The sequence below is a fragment of the Peromyscus californicus genome, unplaced genomic scaffold, assembly GCF_007827085.1.
Source record: "Peromyscus californicus insignis strain IS unplaced genomic scaffold, ASM782708v3 Scaffold_2__1_contigs__length_46816999, whole genome shotgun sequence".
NCBI classification, from domain to species: domain Eukaryota; kingdom Metazoa; phylum Chordata; class Mammalia; order Rodentia; family Cricetidae; genus Peromyscus; species Peromyscus californicus.
The window spans coordinates 20,124,401-20,143,903 of record NW_026294540.1 but is presented as its reverse complement, the minus strand read 5'-3'; the positions used below and the strand labels follow the sequence as shown (position 1 = coordinate 20,143,903).

General features: G+C 45.9%; 2 protein-coding genes across 3 annotated transcripts; both read right to left on the bottom strand.

The window, feature by feature from the left end:
* Nucleotides 1-2,749: 2,749 nt before the first annotated feature.
* On the bottom strand, nt 2,750-6,466 carry Nupr2 (nuclear protein 2, transcriptional regulator). The gene is made up of 2 exons (XM_052754757.1): nt 5,838-6,466; nt 2,750-2,832 (listed from the first exon to the last, which is right to left on the bottom strand). The coding sequence occupies exon 1, from the start codon at nt 6,148-6,150 to the stop codon at nt 5,842-5,844; it is 309 nt and encodes a 102-aa protein (XP_052610717.1). The 5' UTR covers nt 6,151-6,466; the 3' UTR covers nt 2,750-2,832; nt 5,838-5,841.
* Nucleotides 6,467-9,938: 3,472 nt separating this feature from the next.
* LOC128121101 (protein ZBED8-like) lies at nt 9,939-19,222 on the bottom strand. 2 transcript variants are annotated; one of them, XM_052755558.1, is made up of 4 exons: nt 19,093-19,222; nt 15,059-15,308; nt 13,301-13,451; nt 9,939-12,165 (listed from the first exon to the last, which is right to left on the bottom strand). In XM_052755558.1, exons 1-4 carry the CDS (start codon nt 19,140-19,142, stop codon nt 10,349-10,351), a joined length of 2,268 nt encoding a protein of 755 aa, XP_052611518.1. In that variant the 5' UTR covers nt 19,143-19,222; the 3' UTR covers nt 9,939-10,348. The 2 variants fall into 2 exon arrangements, with proteins under 2 accessions (XP_052611518.1, XP_052611519.1); XM_052755559.1 differs by lacking the exon at nt 19,093-19,222 and adding an exon at nt 15,404-16,066.
* Between the last annotated feature and the right edge of the window lie 281 nt (nt 19,223-19,503).

Below are 19,503 nucleotides of genomic sequence, written 5' to 3'. Positions count from 1 at the left end.
TCCCAAGTGCTGGGATTAAAGGCGTGCGCCGCCGCCGCCGCCGCCGCCGCCGCCGCCGCCGCCGCCGCCGCCGCCGCCGCCGCCGCCGCCGCCGCCGCCACCACCACCACCACTACCACTGCCTCACTAAATAGAGTTTTTGTTTTGTTTTGAGGCAGAGCCTCTCTACCTAGCCCTGGCTGTCCCGGAACTCCCTCTGTAGACCAGCCTGGCCTTGAACTCAGAGATGCACCTGCCTCTGTCTCCTGAGTGCTGGGACCAAAGGCATGTGAAACTATGCCCCGCTTACTTCACTGCATTTGTTCCAGTTTCCTTTCTGTTGTGAAAATAGTCTGACAAAAAAGCAACTGAGGGGAGAAAAGGGTTTATTTGGGTTACGCTTACAGGGCACAGTCCATCACTGAGGAAAGTCAGGGCAAGATCTCAAGCAGGAGTGTGAGGCAGAAGCCACAGAGGAACGTGCTGCTTGCTGAATCACTTCAGCTACCTTTTTGTTATGTTTGAGACAGGGTTTCACTGTGTAGCATTGGCTGGCCTGGAACTATGTAGACCAGGCTAGCCTCGAACCCATAGAAATCTGCCTGCCTCTGCCTCCAGAGGAGGATGCTGGATGAAAGGTATTAAAGACACCAAAATAGGTTCAGCTAGTTTCTACAGTCCAATGCCTCCTTCCCAGGGGATGGTGCCACCCATAGTGGGCTGGGTTCTTCCCACTCAGTTATCCAGACAACTCCCTACTGCCTTGTTGGTGTGACAATCTTATCTAGGGAATTCCTTAATGGAGGCTGTCCTCAGACTCTAGACTGTACCAGAATGGGACTGGAGAGACAGCATAGTGGTTAGGGGTGTGTGTGTGATTGCACTTCCAGATGACCTGCCTTTGCTTTCTCGAATCCACAGCAGATGGTGTATCAAATGCCTGTATGAATCCCACTCTCTTCTGGCCTCTGGGGTTACCAGAATACACATGACATACACACATACAGACACATAACATTTTTTAAAGACGTATTTATTTATTTATTATGTATACAGTGTTCTGTCTGAATGTATGCCTGCAGGCCAGAAGAAGGCATCAGATCTCATTATAGATGGTTATGAGCCACCATGTGGTTGCTGGGATTGAATTCGGGACCTCTGGAAGTGCAGCCAGTGCTCTTAACATCTGAGCCATCTCTCTAGCCCCTACATAATTTTTTTAAAAAAGCTAACTAGGACATGATTCGAATCTCTTTTCTAAAATGAGGACAGCAGCACCCATGTCAAAGAGATGTTGTGAAACAAGTGATGAGAACTGTTGAATATGGCCTAGTGTTATTGTTGGCACAGGGTCTCACAAACCCCAGGCTTGCCCCGAACTCACAAAGAATGACCTCAAACTTCTGATCTTTGGACCTGTAACTCCCAAGTGCTGGGATTACAGGCACGTGCTACCTACCACACACCCAATTAATGCAGGCTCTATGGCTTAAATCCATAGCTTCATGCATGCTAGGCAAACACTCTACCAACTGAGCTATATCTCCAGTCCCCACAATAGCCTACTCTAATGCACATTAAACCTTCAGCCTGGGGGCTGGAGAGATGGCTCAGAGGTTAAGAGCACTGGCTGCTCTTCCAGAAGACCGGTGTTCAATTCCTAGCACCCACATGGCAGCTCACAACTGTCTGTGACTCCAGTTCCAGGGGAATCTGACACCCTCACACCAATGCACATAAAATAAAATTAAATAAATTAAAACAAACAAACAAAAAACTTCAGCCAGATGCCTGACAGTGGTGGTATAGGTTTTTAATCCCAGCACTCCGGAGGCAGAGGCAGGCAGATTTTTGAGTTCTAGGCCAGCCTAGTCTTCAGAGGGAGCTCCAGGACAGCCAGGACTATACAGAGAAACCCTGTCTTGAAAACAAACAAACAAAAACCTTCAGCCTGAAGTGGTGGTGCATGTATTTAATTTCAACACTCAGGAGGCAGAGGCAGGCAGAACTTGTGAGTTCCTGGCTAGCCTGGTTTACACAGCAAGTTCCAGGACGGCCAAGGCTACATAGAGAGACCCCATCTCAATCACTCCCCAAAATCAAAACCAAAACCAAACTTTCAGAGATGACATATGGGTAGAATTTTTTCTTGTAAAATATCCTGTCCTGGGTCTCCCCAGTTCACTGTTGGTGTGTGTGTGTGCATGTGTGTATGTGTGAGTGCGCGTGCATGAGCATGGGTATGTACATGTAGAGGCAATTATTCAATATCAGGTAGGATTCTTCCTTTTTTTTTTTTTAAGGCAGTGTTGCTCATTGGCCTGGAACATATATTGTAGGTTATGTTAGCTGGCCGGTGAGCTGGCCTGGAACATATATTGTAGGTTATGTTAGCTGGCCGGTGAGCCCCAGAAATCTGTCTCTACCTCCCAAATGATGGGATTTTAGGTGTGGGCCACTACACCCAGCTTTTTCAAAACCATGACTTTGAAAGATCAAACTCAGGTCCTTAGGCTGTTGCTACAATCACTTTAGCCTCGTGATTCCTTCTTTACACTTTATAGAGACCAAATACTTGCGAACCAGAAACCAGTTACCACCATGATAATGGGGTGGGGGGATGGGGGTGGGGAGGGAGAAAAACCCAGAAGAGTTAAAATGCATTCTTGCTGTTCTCTTTTAATTGGAAGCCCTAAAAAGACATCCCTACTTGGAAACTACTTACTTAATAACTAATTAGTGAGGAAAAGACTGAAGCAGGAAACTTAAACACTATCAAAAAAAAGTCCTGTTGACCAACATGGAGGAACTCAGTTACAGTTGAAAATACTTTTAACAGGTCTTTCAGGTTTCCTGTAAAAAATAAGAAAGAAACAAAAGTCAGTCATTCCCCCACGTCTCACAAAGAGCATTAGAAGTTATTAGTTTTTTGTTTTTCCTTTGAGATGAGATGTTACTCTAGCCCATGGTGATCGGAAACTCAAAATAAAGCCCGGGCTCGACTCCAACTCATGATCCTCCTGCCTCTGCTTCCTGAGTGCCAGCGTAACAGATCAGAGCCACTAGTGGGTTGTTGTTATTTGTTTTAGACAGGGTCACAAGTAGCCCAGGCTGGCCTCCAACTGTGTAACCAAGGATAACATAAACTTTCGGTCCTCCTGCCTCTACCTCCCTAATGCTAAGGTCCTTCATATGGGTCCCATGTAGACAGTGCTGGTGATTGATCCTGGAATCTTACGCACACTGAGTGAACAACTCTCAACTGAGCTGGTTCTCAGCCTCCCTGTTTCTGTCTCATGGAGGCCTCAAACTGACTATGGAGCCAATGATCTTGACCTTTTTTTAAAAACTTTTTCATTAAAAAAAAAAATTATGTGTACGTGTTTGCTCAAATATAGGTGTATGACATGCATGCAGTATCCTCAGTGGCCAGAAGAGGGTGATGGATCCCCTCGAACTGGAGCTACAGATGGTAATGAGGCACCTGATGGAGGTGGGGGGTGGGAACCAATCCTAGGTCCCCTGCGAGAACAAGTGCTTCAACAGCTGAGCCAACTGCAGTCTCTGACCTTGAACCTCTGACCCCACCTTCACTTTCCTAGGGCTAAGAGGTGTATAGGTGTATTACAGGTGTACAGGTGTACAGATGTATTATAGGTGTATAGGTGTATTATAGGTGTATGATGTATTATAGGTATATAAGTGTATTATAGTTGTATAAGTGTACTATAGGTGTATAAGTGTACTATAGGTGTATAGGTGTATTATAGGTGTATAAGTATATTATAGGTGTAAAGTGTATTATAGGTGTATAGGTGTATTATAGGTGTATAGATGTATTATAGGTGTAGAGGTGTATTATAGGTGTAGAGGTGTATAGATGTATAGGTGTATTATAGGTGTATAGGTGTAGTATAAGTGTATAGGTGTATTATAGGTGTATAGATGTATTATAGGTGTAGAGGTGTATTATAGGTGTAGAGGTGTATAGATGTATAGGTGTATTATAGGTGTATAGGTGTAGTATAAGTGTATAGGTATATTATAGGTGTATAGATGTATTATGTGTATAGATGTATTATAGGTGTATAGGTGTATTATAGGTATATAGGTGTATTATAGGTGTATAGGTGTATTATAGGTGTATAGGTGTATTATAGGTGTATAGATGTATTATAGGTGTACAGGTGTACAGATGTATAGGTGTATTATAGGTGTACAGGTGTATAGGTGTATTATAGGTGTATAGGTGTATTATAGGTGTACAGGTGTATAGGTGTATTATAGGTGTATAGGTGTATTATAGGTGTACAGGTGTACAGATGTATAGGTGTATTATAGGTGTACAGGTGTATAGGTGTATTATAGGTGTATAGGTATGCACCATCATACCTAGCTTTTGTCTCCTATTTTGTTTGTCTGTCTTGTATTTTGTCAACTTGACACAAACTAGGGTCATCTGAGAAGAGAGAGAGGTAGCAGACTGGCCTGTAGACAAGTCTATGGGGCCATTTTCTCAATGAATGATTGATGTAGGAGAGCCCAGCCCACTGTGGGCAGAATGACCCAGGGCAGGTCATCCTGGGAGGTGTAGGAGAGGTAAATGAACATCAAGTCTGTGGACTGGGCTTCAGTTCCTGCCTCTGGGCTCCTGCTGTGACTTCCCTTCATGACGGACTGTAAGCTTTAAAATGAAATAAGCCTGCTGGAGGGTGGGGGTGGGGTGGGTGTGGGGATGGGGGTGGTGGTGGCACATGCCTTTAATCCCAGCACTTGGGAGGCGGAGCCAGGATCACTGTGAGTTTGAGGCCAGCCTGGTCTACAGAGAGTTCCAGGACAGGCTCCAAAGCTGCACATCGAAACTGTGTCTCGAAAAGAAAAAAAAAAAGAAAAAGAAATAAACTGTGTCTCCGAAAAAAAAAAAAAAAAAAAATGAAATAAACCTTTTCCTACCCAAGTTGCTTTTGGTCATGGTATTTATCACAGCGACAGAAAGCAAACAATAAGGGATTGTTTTGTTTTGAGACAGCGCCACACACTGTATCTGTGGTTGGCCTCAAACTCAAGCAGTACATCTGTCTCAGTCTCCAGAGCACTGAGATGGATTACAGGTGTAAACCGACCTGCTGGGATGTATTTCTTGAGACATATTCTGGCACTTCTGACCTAGGCCTTTCTCATCTAATTGCAAACTTCCAAAGCATAGACTTGCATTAGCAGCCAGGAAACCCCTGGGAAGGGTCGAGTACAGTTATGACTAATGCTCGGAAGTTTCAGAAGAGTGTGAGAGGGGAACATGGTGGCACAGACCTGTAATCTCAAGGCTAGAGAGGTTGAGGATTGCTCCAAATTCCATGCCACCCTGGGCTACTCTGGGCCCTATCAATAAAACAAAACAACACAGCATGTGATCATGGCCCTTGCTTGAAATTAGAGGTGAACGCTGGAGGATGAAGAGTTTGAGGTCAGTTTAGGCAACGTGAGACTGTGTCAAAAAATAAAAAATAAAGGCCCGGCAGTCGTGGCACGCCTTTAATCTCAGCACTCGGGAGGCAGAGGCAGGAGGATCTCTGTGAGTTCGAGGCCAGCCTGGGCTACAGAGTGAGTTCCAAGACAGCCAAGGCTACACAGAGAAACCCTGTCTCGAAAAACCAAAAAATAAAAATAAAACTATTAAAAAGAATGAAAGAAAAAGAGCTAGCCATTGTGGCCCATGTCTTATCATCCCAGCTCTTGGAAGCTGGACACAGGACGATCTGGAGTTCCACGGTCATCCTACCCTAGTGAGTTCGAGACCCGCCTGAGATACAGGAGCTTCTATTTCCTAGCCCCCAACGAGGGGCTCTGCCTGCCCATACCCGCTCAGGTGAGGCGCGTGCGGGGCCGCGGTTGCAGCTGGCGCTGGCGCCGCTTGCGCTGCCCGTTGATCAGGGTCTGCGCCACCTTGCGCTCGTGGCCGCCGGGCACCGTGTGGTTGGTGCGCAGCTGCTGCTCGCGCCGCGTCCGGCCCTTGCTGCGGCCAGCTCCAGAGGCCGGGAAGTCACGCAGGTAGTAGTAGTCCAGGCAGTCGTACAGCTCGTCGTCGAAGCCCGCAGTGGGCAGCGTCTCCGGCGGCGGCGGGCGACCACGAGCCCGTGGGCGGGAGACGGGAGGACGAGCTGGCGGGTCCATCGCGCCGCTGCGCTGCGCCCGCCGCCGCCGCCGCCGCTGGCTACTCCGCCCCAAAGGCCCCGCCCAGGGTTCCTATTGGCTCCGCTATACGGGCGAACCCTCTGTGACCTCACAGAGAGGCGTGGCTTCTAGGCGAGGCTTCTTTGTTCCAGATTGGGAATTCTGAGTATCCCGGCGGAGGGGCATTGTTAACTGTAAACCTACTGGTTCCGTTGGTCACAAACCTGAAGGGAGCGAGCAAGGGAACGTGGCTCAGTGGGTAGAGTCCTGAGCTAGCATGCACGAAGCCCTGGGTTCCGCCCCCAGCATTGATGTGGTTGTGCACACCTGTAATCCCACCACAGGGATAAAAGATGGAGGCCCTTTGGGCCGAATGTATTGGCTAACTCATTTTTGCAAAAGAAAATAGGCTTGTTGAATTACTTTTGCTTTGTTCCTGTGTTTCTTTGTGTGACATGATTATTCTCTTCAACATTTACTTTTTCATTGCTTTAACCAAATACGTGGCAGGAATCAGATGGGAAGGCGCGGTGGGCAGGATCCTGAGGCTACTTGTTCATACCTGCATTGGTCAATCGGAAAGCAAAGAAAGGGGAATTCTAGCGTCTTGCTTGCTTTTTTTTCCTCCCACCCCTCCATTTTTATTCAAGTCCCCAGCCCACTGGATAATGCTGCCCACATTCAGGGTGGGTTGTCCCTCCTCAATCTATACTCTCTGGAAACTCCCTCAAATGATACACCCAAAAGCGTGTCTCATAAATTGAAAAGACTGACTGACTGACCATCCCAAGTAGCATTTTAGAATGGAGGGGCTGGATAGAGTTCTTAGTGATTAAGACTGCCCTTCCAGAGGACCTGGGTTCTATTCCCAGCACTCACATGGTAACCCACAACAGTCTATAATTCTAGTCCCAGGGGGATCTGAAGCCCTCTTCTGGCCACCAATACATACAGGCAAAACTCAATCACACAAATAATAAATGCATCTAAATTTTAAAATTTGTGTGTGTGTGTGTGTATGTGGATGTCTGAGAGCAGGTTTTGGAAGTCTCCTCTCCTCCTACCCTGTGGAACTGAACTCAAATTATCAGGCTTGGCAGCAGATACCTTTACCTGATGAACTATCTGAATGGCCGCCGTATAACCATTTTAAAGAAAAACAATCATTAGTAGACACCACCCCTAAAGAAACACAGGTATCGGACTTAAGAGAGAAAGCACTGGGGGGCTTAATCCCAGGGTCTCAAACATACTAAGCACTACCATTTGCTAAAATCTTCAGGCCAATGAAAACGAGCCAGGCTCACTGGTATACACTTAGGAAGCAGAAGCGAAGGCAGAGGCAGAAGCGAAGGCAGGCAGGTCTCTGTGAGCTCTAGGCCAGCTTTGTTTACATGGTGAGCTCCAGACCAGCAAGGACTACGTAATGAGACCATGTCTCAAAACAAATGGTATGTTGATTAGACTGTGGGTGGTGGTCCATGGCTGGCTGACACAGGAGGATTACCATAAGTTCCAGGCTAGCCTGGGCTACAATGTGAGGCCTTGTTTCAAAAAATAAACAATCCTCCACACATATAATCACATCCCAAGAATGCTGAAAGACTACAAAGCGAGTTCCAGGACAGGCTCCAAAGCTACACAGAGAAACCCTGTCTCAAAAAAACCCAAAAAATAAAAATAAAAAGAATGCTGAAAGAGCTAAGGTGAAAACATGCACAAAAAGTTTAAGAGCCTGGCGGTGGTGGTGCGTGCCTTTAATCCCAGCACTCAGGGGAGAGTCAGACTGATCTCTGTGAGTTCGAAGGCAGCCTGGTCTACTACAGAGCGAGTTCCAGGAAAGGCTCCAAAGCTACACAGAGAAACCCTGTCTTGAAAACAAACAATCAAACAAACAAACAGAGCCAGGTGTGGCTGCAAAGGCCTTTCCCCTCATCCCTGTAGAGGGACCAAGAGAGGCAGGCACAAGAGGATCACTGAGCCTAGTCAAAGCACGGGTTCAGTGAGAGACCCTATCTCCAGGGAACAGGCAGAGCAATAGAGGAAAACACTCAACACCCTCCATCACTCTGTATGAACGAATGGGCTATAAGAGCATGCATGCATGCATGTATGTGCTCTCAAGCACACACATATATACAGAACCAAACAAGAACAAAAATAAAAGTAGCTGTTCAAGGGCTAGCAAGATGACTCAATGATGGCATTTTTTGAGACAGGGTTTCTCTGTGTAGCTTTGCACTTTTCCTGGAACTCACCCTGTAGTCCAGGCTGGCCTCCAACTCAGAGATCCGCCTGGCTCTGCCTCCCAAGTGCTGGGATTAAAGGCATTCGCCACCACCACCCGACAGATAGAAGCATTTCTACACAGATCTGATGACCAGAGTTCCATCCCCAAGTCCCACAAGGTGGCAGGATGGACAGATGGACATGGACAGACTCTCTCATTGTGAGTGGTAATTTGATTTGAATGTGCTCTTCCTCTTTAGGCTCATGTATTTGAATAGTTGGTAACAATGCTTAGAGAGGTTTAGGAAGTATGGCCTTGTTGGAGAAATTATATCACTAGAAACTGGCTTATTTTTTTTTTTTCAAGATAGGGTTTCTCTGTGTAGCCTCAGCTGTCCTGGAACTCATTCTCTAGACCTGGCTGGCCTCAAACTCAGAGCTGCCTGCCTCTGACTCCCGAGTGCTGAGATTAAAGGCATGAGCCACCACTGCCTGGAATAGAAGTTTTTGTTTGTTTGTTTTGTTTTTAATATGTTGTTTGAGACAGGGTCTCACTATGTAGCCCCTGGCTGGTCTGGAACTCTGTAAGGCATGTATCATCATCATATTTAGTGCTGACAGTGGGCTTGATTCATGTCATTTCCCAGCTTACTGTCTCTGCTTCCTGCTCACAGTAAAGGGTGTGAGTTCTCAGTATGGTATTCTGGGCCAGCCACTCTGCCTACTGCTTCCATGCCATGACCGCCCTACCCTTCTGGAACCCTAAGTCCAAATAACCTCTTTCTTCTCTAAGTTGCCTTGGTCATGGTGTTTTATCACAGCAACTGACAACCGATACAGTTTGTTTCTAGAGAGGGTCTCACTGTATGGCTCTGGCCAGCCTTGAACTCAGAGGCCCATCTACCTGAGCCTCCCAAGTTCTGGGATTAAACCTGTGGGACACCACAACTGGTCCAAATAAATGAATAAAAAAATTTAAAACCAGCTGTTTAAATAACAGTGTGGTTACACCTGATGGGATATGGCTTTTACCCAGTTTGTCCTAATGCAAGAAATAATGTTACTTTGTCTTTTTTTTTTTTTTTTCAGAGCTGAGGACCAAACCCAGGGCCTCTAGCAAGTGCTCTACCACTGTGCTAAATCCCCAACCCCAAGAAATAATCAATGTTAATAGGATATGCTGGCTAGTTTTTGTCAACTTAACACAAACTAGAATTATCTGGAAGAGAAAAACACAATTGCAAAAATGCTCCCATCAAATTGCCTGTAGGAAAGTCTGTACGTAGGGCATTTATTTTTTTTTTATTTAAAAAATGAGATTTAGTTATTTATGTGTATCAGTGTTTTGTCTGCGTGTGACATGCATACCTGGTGCCTGAGCATGGTCAGAAGAGGACATCGGATCCCCTGAAACTGTTAATTATAGATCAGGTCTTCTCAACCTTCCTAATGAGGTGAACCTTTAACCCAATTCCTCATATTGTGATGACCCCCCCAACCATAAAATTATTTCGTTCTACTTCAAAACTGCAAATTTGCTACTGTTATGAATCGTAATGTAAACATCTGATATGTAGGATGTATTTTCACTGGTAAAAATTGCGTAGCATTAAAGCATAGTGATTAATCCCAAAAAAAACAGTATGTATATATTGTGAAATATTTCTAATTACAAATAAATAAAATTGTCTTGAAGCATGGTGTAGCATGGGTAAGTCTTAATATAATAATAGTAGCTGGGTGGTGGCGGCGATGAAGGCCTTTACTCTCAGCACTTGGGAGGTAGAGACAGGTGAATCTCTCTGAGCTTGGTCTACAGAGTGAGTTCCATGACAGCCAGGGTTACACAGAGAAACCCTGTCTCAAACAACAACAACAAAATCCAAAAATCAAAAAAACAAAACAACAAAAAACAAAAAAACAACCCACAAGTTGCTACATTTTGCGACAGTATCTATAAAAGCCATTATCAGTGTGAAGGTTGAGACTGCTTCTTTTTCACTAGGTCAGAAATTCTGGGGATGGTCTTTGCCAGAGCACAGCGAAGATCATTTTCCACAGCGAGTCTACTTCTGTATTTAGACTTGATCACTAACAAGCTGGAAAACCCCGTTTCACAGAGATGCGTAGTGGGAAATGGAAGGAGGAGGCGCAACACAGTCTCGGACAGAACAGGGTAGGGCTGCAAACACTTGATCCAGAACTGGGTAACTGGAAGTGTCGAGAAATCAATCCTCGCTGCGTCACTGTTCAGAAGGTCAATGAACTCCTCTTGGGCCGTCTTGGGAACATCTTCCACTCTGACTGTGAATGGGCTCCTGGCAAGGGCAAACGGGATGTCAGGTAGGTTTGGAAAGTACCAGGAAATTTCTCCTGCAAGCATGTGCAAGTGTTCTTTCACAGAAATGATCATTGAGATCCTTTTGGGGGGTTCAATGTCATGCTCCTCAAAGAAAGCAGATAAGGTAGGCAGCATGTATATCTTATTTTCATCCAGCTTTTTTTGCCATAGCTGAAGTTTCATTTGGAAGGACTGGATCTTTTCGGACAAATCGAGGCAGGTTGCATTTGGGCCTCGCAGTGATAAACTGAGCTCATTGAGGATGGCAAAGATGTCCACCAAGTAAGCTATTTTCTGCAATTCACTTTTATTGCTGAAAAGTGCTTCGAACTGTGGTCTTGCTTTCTGACTGAAAAACATCCTGAGTTCGTCTCGAAGCTCAAAGACATGTTTTAAAACGGTTCCTCTGGACAACCATCTCCCTTCAGTGTGAAATAGCAGAGCTTTGTCTGGCATATCCAAGCACAGCTGGGAAAACAGTCGACTGTTTAAAGGGCTCGACTTTACAAAATTGACCGAACTTACGACTCTTTTCATGACTTCCTGTAACTCTTGGGGCAGCGTCTTCACCGCCAACGTTTGCAGATGAAGCATACAGTGAGTTCCGATGACTCTGGGCGACGCGTTCAGTACCAAGTGTTGAAATCCAGACTGACATCCTAGCAGAGCCGGAGCACCGTCTGTGCAAACACCACCGATCATTTCCCAGGAGAGCTTGTGCTCTTTCAGAAATGAACCGACTTTGTCAAATACATCCTGCGCAGTAGCTGTCGTTTCAAGGGGTTTGCAAAAGAGGAACTCGTCTTTAAAGTCGCCGTCATTAATGTACCTCACGTAAACCAGTAACTGTGAACAGTTTGCCACGTCGGTCGATTCATCGAGCTGGATACTAAATATTGGCAGTGGAGCAGCTTTAATTTCCTCGATTACCTGATTGAGGATGTCGGCAGACATGTCGTCTATTCTTCTGCGGACAGTGTCGTTAGATAAGGAAACCGTACTCAGCTGCGTAACAAATTCATCTCCAATCATAACTCGAACACCGTCTTTGGCCGCTGGCAACAGTAAATCCTCCGCAAAGGTGTGAGGTTTCATAGTCCTGGCGATTCTGAGTGCCACCAAATAGGAAGCTTCGACGGCTATTACGTTCTGTCTGGGGTACTTGGCACCACCGGTGTCAGGTCTGGCTCTCTTGAGTTCATCAGCTCTGCTTCTAAAATAGCTGACGTCCTTGCCAGCAAAGCTCAGGTGCTTGCTGTCAAAATGGCGCTTTAATTTGTTCGGCTTCATCGATTCCGCTGAGAGAACATCACCACAAATAACACACTGCGGCTTCTCAATCCCTGCTGTAACTTTTGAGGTAAAACCGTACTGTAAAAAATCTTCACTGTATCTTCTTTTCTTAACCTTCTTCTCTACACGATCCATTATTGGGGGATGGCCCTCTAATGAAAATAATACACAACAAGAGCTTTAATGATACAAAAGATGATGGCATAGTTCAGGCAATACAGTACATTAAAGTTTCCTATGATTTACCATTCTCTGTGTGTGTTTTTTTCCTTTGTTTTTTTTTTTTTGTTTTTTTTTTTTTTAACAATTTTATTAGTTATGTATACAATGCTCTGTCTGCGTGTATCCCTGAAGGCCAGAAGAGGGCACCAGATCTCGTTACAGATGGTTGTGAGCCACCATGTGGTTGCTGGGAATTGAACTCAGGACCTTTGGAATAGCAGCCAGTGCTCTTAACCTCTGAGCCATCTCTCCAGCCCTTCCTTTGTTTTTTTTGTTATTGTTTATTTGTTTGTTTTTAATGTACCTGTTACTATCACAAGGGGGAAGCATTCACATCACCCACAGCTGAACATAAAGAAACAATTGGCGCCGAGCGGTGGTGACATATGCCTTTAATCCCAGCACTTGGGAGGCAGAGGCAGGGGGATCTCTGAGAGTCCTAGATCAACCTGGTCTACAGAGTGAGTTCCAGAACAGTCAGGGCTACACAGAAAAACCCTGTCTTGAATAAACCAAAAAATAAAAAACCACCAAAACCCAACAAATGAACAGACAAACAAACAAACAAATCAGCATCCAGATTAAGTTCCCATAGTACAGATTTTTTTTTCTACAGTAATTGATGACATTACGGTACATGATTTTACATTAACCCAGTAATTATAATTCATGAGGTGTCATTTTTTACCTCCAATACTGCTGCTTTCAACACAGTAGCTGCTTTCTACAGATGTGTGACTGCTCTGCATAACTACATTTTGGCACCAACCCTGTCACATACACCTGTATTTGTACAGGGTGTAAGTGATGGGGTGGGCACAATGATGCCACCACCCTGATTATTCCTAGGTGGGCTTATCTGCATGTAGGCAGACCCACCCAAGACTATGGTAAAGCAGAGTCTCAGTTCCTAAGACCATCACAAATATGCGTTTTCCAATGAACTTAGATAACCCCAGTGAAAAGGTCTTTCGACCCCAAAGAGGTCACAACTCATATAAGTTGAGAACGGCCACCCTAAGGGGTTCAGGACTATCACTCTGAGCAGACGGACAGGTCACTTACCATTTGCAATTCTGTACTGCTGCAAAACCTCACTGAAGCTCTCGCAGAGCTTGACGTCACTCTGGTTCTGGGCACACTCCAGAAACTGTTTGATATCAAGAGAGCAAGGCCCAAAAGACTGCTGGTTCACCAGCTGGGTTCCCTGGGGCTCCTGCCAAGACATAACATTAGGTACTCCTGAGAAAGTGTAGGTGTATACAGCAAGGGCAGCATTTACAGACTGCAGGCCAGGGAAACAACTAGAAAAAGGCACACGTTTAGTTTTCTGTCTAGGAACACGGTAGTGAAAACCATTTAAAGAGAGAAGGCAAAACAACCTTTAAGGTTTAAGGAGAAAGATACCCTCCAACTCAAAACCAAAGAACAAACGAAGGTCATCCAGAGTCTGAATGGGAGGGTGGCGGGTCTATGACGTGTTTGCTCAGGAAACACAGGCTCTGGGCTGGATCCTAACACTATAAATACAAAATCAAAACATTAAAATCTGGCCGGTGGTGGTGGTGGTGGTGGTGGTGGTGGTGCACACCTTTAATCCCAGCGCTCAGGAAGTAGAGGCAGGCAAGTCTCTGAGTTTGGGGCCATCCTGGTCTAAGGAGTGAGTTTCAGAACAGCCAGGGCTACACAGAGAAACCCTGTCTCAGGAAAACAACAACAAAAAACAAACACAAAACACAACTAACCTGGCTAGGGAGTCAATATAAGACTGTGTACTTGGCCCTGGGTTTGATCCCCAGTACTACAAACAGATATACGAGAAAGTGAACCATTCTTAAAGAAACATAGGACTATTATGGGAAAGAGATGGATGAAAACTTCAGATACACCAGATTTCAAGAAATTATATGCTCCTTAGAAGGGAAAATCCACATATGGGGAGGGGGGCAAAAAAATAGCAGGGAAGGGGTCATAGAGCTATGAAAGGGACTTGTGATTATGTCACCGAGACTGAACTCAAAGGCCAGGCCTTTGAGTAACTCCATGGCTGTAACTCCAACACTTGAGAAGCCAACCCAGAAGAAGGCTACAAGCTTGAAGCCAGCTTGGGTCCCACACTGAAGACTTTGTCTCCAAGTGAACTAACAGGAATCCAGAATAAGTGTAGTCAAGAAAAACCTTTAACAACCAAGGCAGGAGGATTGCCATGAGTTCAAGGCTAGCTTGAGTGAGGTCCTCTCCAAAACAAAAATCATCTAAAGGGGAAAATGGCCATCTTATCGTAGGTTGGGCTAGACTGTTCTAATTCTAGTCTGTTCTACTTGCTGATGCTCGCCTAAGGGTCTAACTCAAACCATGCCATGTGGCTTTTGTGTGTGATGCTCACACATGAGTGTGTGGGAAGGTGTGCCCATGGGGAGGCCAACCAAGACATGGGGTGTCTTCTCTCTGCCTCTCTCCATCCTACTGCCTTGAGACAGGGCCTCTCACTGAAAACGGTCATTTCATCTGCCACCCAGCCAGGCTGTGGGATCTGCTTGTCTCCCCTCCACGATGCAGAACTTACAGATATGGATGGCTATGCCTGACTTTTTGTGGGTTCATGGGATTTGAACTCAGGTCCCCACAGCTTATTCACTTATAATAAGTGCTTATTCACTAAGCCATACCCCCAGCAACCTACACTTAAAAAAAGGTGGGGAGGAGAGGCACACCACTTTGTACTTAAAGTATTGTGGATCCTAAAATTAAACCCAGGGTCCTACATAAAAGAAGTGTTCTCAGAAGAGAAAAACACAGAGAGGAAAGCTGCCCCAATCTCACCTGGTAAGTGATGTCAGGCCTTGCGGGCTCAGCATTACCACCTCCACTGAAGCCCCCGGTGATGGCATGACCCAGGGTGTGCCCCACTGCGGAGCCCAAAGCCACACCAGCTGCAGTGGTGGCCATCTGGGCCATCAGGCCTGGCTGCCTGGGGGCGGCGGCAGGTGAGCCAACTGCAGACGGGGCGGCTGCTGCTGGAGGATGAGCTGCAGGTGCTTGTCTGGGAGCAGCCCTCATCTGAGGGGCCCGGCTAGGGAAGAGAAGAACAAAACCCATCAGTCCCCACTTCCAAACGGCTCTGGAATTTACTGAAGAAATGCAACAAGCCAGGTTCGGTGGCCTCACCTGGAATACCAGCACTGGGCTGTTAGAGACAGGAAAAATCAACAGGCCAAAGTCATCGCAGCGACACAGTGATTTCTTCCTCTTCTACGCTATTATTCATTTTTCAGAGTATAATAATTGTGACATTTCTCCCCTTCTTCCCTCCAAACCCCCTCCCATGTATATACCCCTCTTTGATGATTTCAAATAACCGGCCCCAGTCTGCATGTTACTTGTGTGTATGTTTTCAGGGCTGGCCTCTTGGTACTGGATAACTAATGGGTGTGCTCTCGCTGGGGAATTCTATTCTCCTGCTCTCAGCATTCCTTGTGGGCTTTTCACCGAACACTCTGGCATATCTACTGCCATCCTTGTTCTACACTGTGAATAAGGCCAGCCTGAGAAAGGATACCCTCCTCTCAAACACCAAAACCAACCAACCAAACACCCTAGCCAAAACAGTAGCTCTGAACCTGTGACTCCTCCTACATCAGCCTCATCCAGTGCTGGGATTACAAGCATTTGTCACCCTGCCTGGCTTCAGTTTAAATCGATCTTATTTTATTGTTATATTTTATGTGGATGATTGTTTACATGCATGCATGTCTGTGTTCTACTTGCATGCCAGAAGAGGGCTTTGGATCACCTGGACCTGGAGTTACAGATGGTTTTGAGGGGCCGTGTGGATGCTGGGAATCAAACCTGTGTCCTCTGAAGAGTGGTGGATGTTCTTAACTATAAAGCCAACTTTCCAGCCTCATTTTAAATCTTTAAACACCCATAGCAAACCCATGCAAGAAGACTACAGAAACTGTTTCCAATTACTGCATATATATACATATATGTGTGTGTGTGTGTGTGTGTGTATGTATTGCTGTACTTATTTAATCTTTAAAAACCATACACTATTTTGTCTTTTTTTGTAACTGTTTTCATGTATCCACATGGCTCACAGTATCTTTAAAAAAAAAACAAAAACCAGTGATCCCAATACTTCATAGACTATTAAGAGTTAGAAAGGGCCAGGCAGTGGTGCATACACCTTTAATCCCAGGACCTGGGAGGCAAAGGCGGGAGGCTCTCTGAGTTCAAGGCCAGCCTGGTCTACAGTTCGAGTTCCAGGACAGCCAGGGCTACACAGAGAAACCCTGTCTTGAAAAACAACCAACAACAACAACAACAAAAGGGAGAGTAAGAAGGTAAGATGGAGAGGCCGCTCAACAGTGAAGATTGCATTCTGCTCTCCCACAGGCCCCAAGTTCAGTTCTCAGTAGCTCTTAACCACGGTGGTGAATCTCAGCTACAGGCCCTCTGACACCTTGGGCCTTCCCCGGCTCACATCCCCACTTCATTTGCCCATACCCACTCACAGACAATGACAGCCTGAAAGATTATTCAAATATTAAAACGGCTACAACCTGTACAACAGTACTTCAGGCCAGGTGGTGGTGGCCCACGTCTTTAATCCCAGTACTGGGGAGGCAGAGGCAGGCGGATCTCTGTAAGTTCAAGGCCATTCCAGTCTACAGAGTGAGTTTTAGGGCAGCAAGAACTACAGACGAGCAAACAGCTTTCATTTTATTACTCTATCAGTTTCAAATTAAATGTCATCGTATTAAAGAAGAAATACCAGAGGGCTGTTGCCATGGAATCCACTGCATCTCAATCTTCCTAATGCTACAACCTTTTAATACAGTTACTCATGGTGTGGTGACCCCCCCACTCCACCCCACCCCCCCACCTCTACCCCCCACCCCACCCCACAACCATGAAATTATTTTTGTTGCTACTTCATAACTGTAACTTTGCTACTGTTACGAATCTTTTTTTTTAAATTTATTTATTATGTATACAGTGTTCTGTCTGCATATACACCTGCAGGTCAGAAGAGGGCGCCAGATCTCATTATGGATGGTTGTGAGCCACCATGTGGTTGCTGGGAATTGAACTCAGGACCTCTGGAAGAGCAGTCAGTGCTCTTAACCTCTGAGCCATCTCTCCAGCCCTGTTACGAATCTTAATGTATACATGTTTGGAGACAAAAGTTGGCCACTGGTTGTCCTGACCCACAGGTTGAGAATGGATGCCAAGGTGTATTGAAATTTTAGGACAATGAAGGAGTCTCCCTAACCTAGTTAATACCTGAATAAAGATTTAGAGCTGTGTGTGTGTGTGTGTGTGTGTGTGTGTGTGTGTGTGTCTGATAAAATGTCTCACTGGAGGAAGGGACTTGCTGCGAAGTCTGACACAACCTGAGTTCAATCCCTGGAACCCACAAGGTGGAAGGAAACAACCAATTTCCACAAGATGCCCTTGACCTTCACAGAGGCACCACAGACATACACACACAAATAGACATGAAAAGAGTTAGAGCTTAGGTTAACAAAACATTTTCCTAGCAGGCATGAGACCCTGGGCTGACTAAACCAGAAAGAGAAATGTACAGAAGGTACAGTTCCAGCTCCTCAGTGAGGGGGACAAGATCATTTAGTACGTGGCTTTGGGACCAGCTTGGGCAATGGAGAAAGACAGTCAAAAGTCAACAAAATCCAAGACAGCCATGAGGTAGCTAATGTTCAGACTGTAGACCAAGGCCTCATTTTACCAATTAGAAAAGGTTAAATCGGGTGGGTATGGTAGGGTGGCCCATACCTTTAATCCCAGCATTCAGGAGGCAGAGGCAGGTGGGTCTCTGAGTTCCAGGACAGCCAGGGCCACAGTGAAACCCTGTCTCAAAAGAAACAAAATAAACCACCAACCCAATCCAAAAAGGAAAAAAAAAACATTGGGGAAAGTGACCTATCTAAACTGCAACTTTTATTAATTTTATTTCTCTTTCCGTGTTTAGAGCCAGGGTCTCTCCATAGATAGTTCCGCTAGGCTTGAACTGGTGGCAAGTCTTGCCTTTGTGGAGACAGGAGTGTGGGGGGGGGAGAGACTATCTTGGTGGTAGATGGGACATTCCCCAACCATATACACAGTACTCTGGTTCCCTCCCAGTATGACCATATTTTTTTAACTGTCTACGATTTTATTCCCCAAAAGTTGAACACCTGGAGTCTGGATGGTGTCAACAATAGCAAAATTACAGTTATGAAGTAGCAACAAAATATTATTTATTTATTTATTTTTTGAGACAGGGTTTCTCTGTGTAGCTTTGGCGCCTTCTCCTGAAACTCACTCTGTAGCCCAGGCTGGCCTCAATCTCACAGAGATCCACCTGCTCTGCCTCCCGAGTGCTGGGATTAAAGGTGTGCGCCACCACCGCCCGGCCAAAAGTAATTTTATTATTGGTGGTCACCACTACATGGTGAACTGTATTAAGGAGTCACAGCACTAGGAAGGTTGGGAATCACTGCAATAGAGCATTTACCACTAAATATTAGGTCTCCTGGACTGAAGTGGTGGATAGAGAGAACTCTAAATTCTCCGCTCTCCACACAGAGGCCCGCACACAAATAAATATTTTTAAAATAATTTTTTTTTTCTAAAGACCTTTAAAGCCTGTAATCCCAGCCGTGGGAAAGCCGAGTCTGGAAAATCAAGAAAGGCCAGCCAAGCCTATGTGAAGTTCAAGGCTAGCCCGAGGGCCTCAAAAACACAGTGAGACAAACCCACCTCAAGATCGTCGCATAAATCATTCTTTCCCCGCCTCTTTCTAGACTATGTCCTCAAAAGCTCTTCCCCACCAGCCCCCAGGAGGGTCTCACCTGGCCGGAGGGACCACCCGGGAAGAGCCGCTTCCGCTTCCACGCGGCATCCTGGGTGCTAGTAATTTCAGCGTCCAGACACAACAAACTTTGAAACGCCCACGAGCGTCCAGCAAAGAAAGGAAGGTGCGAGGCGGGGCCTCAGAGCATAGCCAATCAGAACCCAGGAGAAGCACGGCCGCTGAAGGTCATTGGAAGAGCGAGGCGTCAGTAACCGGCAGCGGCTGCGTCCCACGCCGGGAAGTTGCTTGGCGACGGGGCGCTGTAGCTAACCGGAAGTTCTTGGGATGGCTCTGTCAAAGCTTGTCCTTAGATTCCGTGATGGTTAGGTTTTTGTTTCCAATGGACAACTGACTTCCTCCACAACACGGGCTTTCCTTGATTTCGAGATCGTCCTGCCTCAGCCTCTCA

Bases quoted from the DNA above. Each gene is read 5' to 3' on its own strand.
- Nupr2 (XM_052754757.1), bottom strand. From the start codon at position 6,150: ATGGACCCGCCAGCTCGTCCTCCCGTCTCCCGCCCACGGGCTCGTGGT.
- LOC128121101 (XM_052755558.1), bottom strand. From the start codon at position 19,142: ATGCCGCGTGGAAGCGGAAGCGGCTCTTCCCGGGTGGTCCCTCCGGCC. The intron at 13,452-15,058 runs GTGAGATTGGGG...ATGTCTTGGCAG, and splicing joins GGCCTGACATCACTTACCAG to GAGCCCCAGGGAACCCAGCT. The intron at 12,166-13,300 runs GTAAGTGACCTG...TATTTTCATTAG, and splicing joins GCAGTACAGAATTGCAAATG to AGGGCCATCCCCCAATAATG.